Source organism: Apaloderma vittatum, unplaced genomic scaffold, assembly GCF_000703405.1.
Source record: "Apaloderma vittatum isolate BGI_N311 unplaced genomic scaffold, ASM70340v1 scaffold24093, whole genome shotgun sequence".
NCBI classification, from domain to species: Eukaryota; Metazoa; Chordata; class Aves; order Trogoniformes; family Trogonidae; genus Apaloderma; species Apaloderma vittatum.
This window is the reverse complement of record NW_009706842.1, coordinates 67,417-71,249: the sequence shown is the minus strand read 5'-3', so window position 1 is coordinate 71,249 and position 3,833 is coordinate 67,417. Positions and strand designations below refer to the sequence as shown.

The 3,833-nt window shown below is 37.4% G+C and overlaps 1 protein-coding gene across 1 annotated transcript in view; it reads left to right on the top strand.

Moving 5' to 3' along the window:
* The window catches only part of MDN1 (MDN1, midasin homolog (yeast)), a gene marked incomplete at both ends in the record, with an annotated part of 71,693 nt that overhangs the window by 1,826 nt on the left and 66,034 nt on the right, over positions 1-3,833 (top strand). The window contains 5 exons of the mRNA XM_009865946.1: positions 371-466; positions 1,514-1,626; positions 2,153-2,301; positions 2,393-2,453; positions 2,896-3,107. Of these exons, the coding sequence (XP_009864248.1) occupies positions 371-466; positions 1,514-1,626; positions 2,153-2,301; positions 2,393-2,453; positions 2,896-3,107 (631 nt within the window). The remainder of the gene's footprint in view (positions 1-370; positions 467-1,513; positions 1,627-2,152; positions 2,302-2,392; positions 2,454-2,895; positions 3,108-3,833) is intronic.

The window sequence follows — 3,833 nt, the reverse complement described above, 5'->3', positions numbered from 1 at the left end:
GGCCCAGTCACAGAAGCTATTTTTAAAAGAGTTTTTACTTTCACTACGCCACAGAATTCTTACTGCAGCCTTTTGAACTCCATTGTCCAGAGAGGTTGTGGATGCCCCCTGCCTGGAAGTGTCCAAGGCCAGGTTGGATGGGGCTGTGAGCAACCTGGTCTAGGGGGAGGTGTCCCTGCCCATGATCTTTAAGGTCCCTTCCAACCCAAATCGCTGTATAATTCTGTGATTGTTTGACTTGATCTATGGACAGTGAAATAAGTTTACTTACCATGGCTGGATTGGATTCGTGCTTCTGTAAATTAAGGTGGTATATTAAGGATCATACAAAATTTGTAGTGAAGAAGTTGGTTTGTTTTCTTCCTGACAGGCATTGGACTGTTTCACAGCTATGCTGTCCAACCAAGGGAGCAGACAAAAAATGGCAAAAGTTATTGGGAGTAAACTAAACATTTCCAAAAAAAAGGTATGTTGAGATATAATTAGCGTGATGTTTACTGATAATATTCTGTAACTTGCAATTTTTTTCTAGTGATTAATTTAAATGTGTTCTGCTATTTTTTGTTAAAATTGTGCCTGTCTGCCCCAAACACCTTTTTGCTCTCAGTACTCTCCAGGGATCTATTTCTTCTCCTATTTTATTTTCAGCTATGTTATTTTCTCTGAAAGTTTCAGTGCTCCTGCTTCAGAGCAGGTTTCAAATGGCCTTGTCATGCAAAAAAAGAATCGCACAGCTGCAACAGCACAGTTGCCTAAGCATGTGATACTGCTAAATGCTCAGGATAGTAAAGAATGTGTGGTTGCGGTGACCTTTAATCCCTTAAATGAAGATAACAGAGAGGAACATGATCTCCTTAATACTAGGTCTGTAATCATTAATTCCAAAATTAAATACCTCTCTAGAGCATAGTAGCTCTCTACATAGTAATAGCATGTGATAATAAATTGACTAACTTAAACTAAATCATTACTTTGTAAGCTATTTCTGACTATAGACTTTTGATTGCAAGGAAAATTCCCTCTGTTACTTTAAGATGGAAAAACTTAGCAGCTGGATGGACAAGACAGAAACCTCTATGGATTTTTCTGTTTGTCCTTCTTTTGCATTATTTCAATATATGAATGTATTATCCTCTACCAATGGCAAAATATCCTTGTTTACACAGAGTTACTCACTGAGGTTTCTTTGTGCAAAGTTGTTTATTATTAGTTAACTACTCCCAGGTTCAAGTTTATGTAGTTGAACTACTGTGGTGGAAGTAGACAAAGTAGAAATAAAATGGCATTGACCCATTACAAAGTTATTAAATGGGAAGATCTTGCTTGTATAGGCAATAACACTTCTCTGGTCCTCCAGTATTTTAGATGATGAGTACGTAAAACCAGCAAAATAGAAAAACTTACTGTGGAAAATCAACTTGTTGCAAAGTAATACTGGTAGAAAAGCATGGATGTTCTTAATGTGGTGTTGTAGGCAACATTAGTATTGGAAATGTTGATGCTTTCTTCACAGGTAGAGTTCTTCTGTGAACTCTATAAACCAGAAATTCTAGTACGGGAACAAGAAGTCATTGTTGGAAGAGTTCATCTTGTGAGGAAACAAACCCAGATTCTCACTGTACAGAGGTAGAATGTCTTGTAGTTTCTATTTTGTGGTGGAATAGAATAGAGTAGAAGTCACGAGATTAAAAAATATATAAACTGGGTATTCTCTAATGAAAGGAATGTGATGAGTTCTTTCTCTTGTGATCTGAGTTTTACCTTGTGTATCTGCATCATGCTTCTGGCAGCCAAAGCATGGAGATTTTCTGCTTCTTTTGAAATAGAATTCTTTCAAAGCAATATTGATTCACAGCTGTTATAATAAGATTTTGATAAATCTTTTGCAAATGGAGATTTTTGTAGTATGTGGCACTAAGACTACTGGCTGGGAAGTTCTTTGGTAACACTGGGTTTCTGTGATGTTCTTGAGAAAATTAAATAACATCTTCTAAGGGTATCTTGGAACTAACTTTTTCCAAACTTGTTTTTTTTTTTTCTTAAAGAAAAAATCCTAAATTCACCCATTCCTCTAAAAAGATAATAAAGGTAAAACTGAAATGAGCTCCTCGACAGCTCTTGGTTTTAAGTTGCTTCCTTTATTTTTTTTCAGAGCAAAACAGACTTTTGCTGCTACCCGGCCATCTGCAGTACTGATAGAACAGCTTGCAGCTTGTGTTGTCAAAGGGGAGCCTGTGCTTTTGGTTGGTGAAACGGGAACTGGCAAAACGTCAACTGTTCAGTACCTTGCTCATATTACAGGTAAATAAAGCATATAGATTATGTGGGGACTATTTAAAAAACAAAGAAAAAAAACCTACAGGTTGATGGTGCTTTCTGTCTCTGTTTCAAGGACACCGTTTGAGGGTTGTCAACATGAACCAACAAAGTGACACGGCAGATCTATTAGGGGGGTGAGTCACTGATGACTGTTTTGTGTGTTCTGCACAACAAATTGGCAGTATCAGAAACAAGCTTCTAACGCAACTATAGTGGTGTTGTCAAACAATTGTTTCTAGACACCTATCTTTTTTTCTAGTAGCATGTCTTAAGAAATTTGTTTGCGTACAGAAATGTTGTCCCTGCTGAAGAACAGAGGCAGTTGCACTGAAATGTGTGCCCATCTGTATGTGATGAAGTCGTTTAAAAGCACAATCCAGTGTCTCTTTAAAAATGGCTAACATGTTCAATGTAAATATGCTGTTGTATTCACTGGACATACAGGTTTCCTTGGAGGAAACCAAGGTTCCTCCATGCACAGTATTGTTTCAGTAACTGGTTTATTTTAGTTCACAGGTGCTAGTTGTTCCTCTTCCTGTATCACAAATAAGTAATTGCTCTTTTACCTCTGTTCAGGTACAAGCCTGTGGATAACAAGCTGATCTGGCTACCTCTGCGAGAGTCTTTTGAAGAGCTCTTCTCTCAGACATTTTCTAGGAAGAAAAATCAAACATTCTTGGGACACATTCAGACCTGCTACAGGCAGAAACGTTGGCATGATCTGCTAAAATTAATGCAGCACATTCATAAATCTGCTATTAATAAAGAAGTAAAAGAAAATGCATCTGGTGAGAATTCAGACTGATCAGACACACTTCATTAGTGGTGAACCGTTGCAGAGAGTAGATAAATACTAGTTAATTTTTTTGTATATTGAATTTGGGGGTTTTTTTGGTGTTTTGTTTTGTGCTTTTTCTTTTATCCCCCCTTTATTTAAAGCCTTTCTTCTGATTTTAAAAAACGCAATCTCTGTCTGCAGCAAGACATTCAAAATATTGCTAGAATAGTGGTTGGTTTTGTGGTTTGTGTGGTTTGTTCGTTTTGTTTTATTTCCTTTCCTTTTTCTAACTCATCACTGCTGTTAGCTATGTCTGACAGCGTGAAGATTGACTTGCTTAACCTATGGTGCCCTTGGCAACTGATCTCTACTCAGCACTTAACTTTTCTGTGTTGTCTTCATTATTTGTGTGTCAGTCTTCCATGTGAATGCATTCATACCTTCTTTCAGTCCTGGAACGTTGTAAAGTCTCACAAATATATCCTATTTTAAAAGCAAAGCAAAAGAGAACAACAGTAACAACAACAGTAAAACCCCCTAAACCCAAAGTAGAAGCTCTCTTAGGGTAGTAATGACTTTTAGAGCTTGTTGGTGACTTTGTTTTGCTCCCAGTGATGCAGATTTGCTTAGTGCTTTACTTTGTTTTGTCTCTGAGTAACAGTTTTTGTTGTTTTGTACTACACAGCTATTTGGGACAGAGGCGATATTCATACCTCGCCTTGCACAGGGTGGCTTC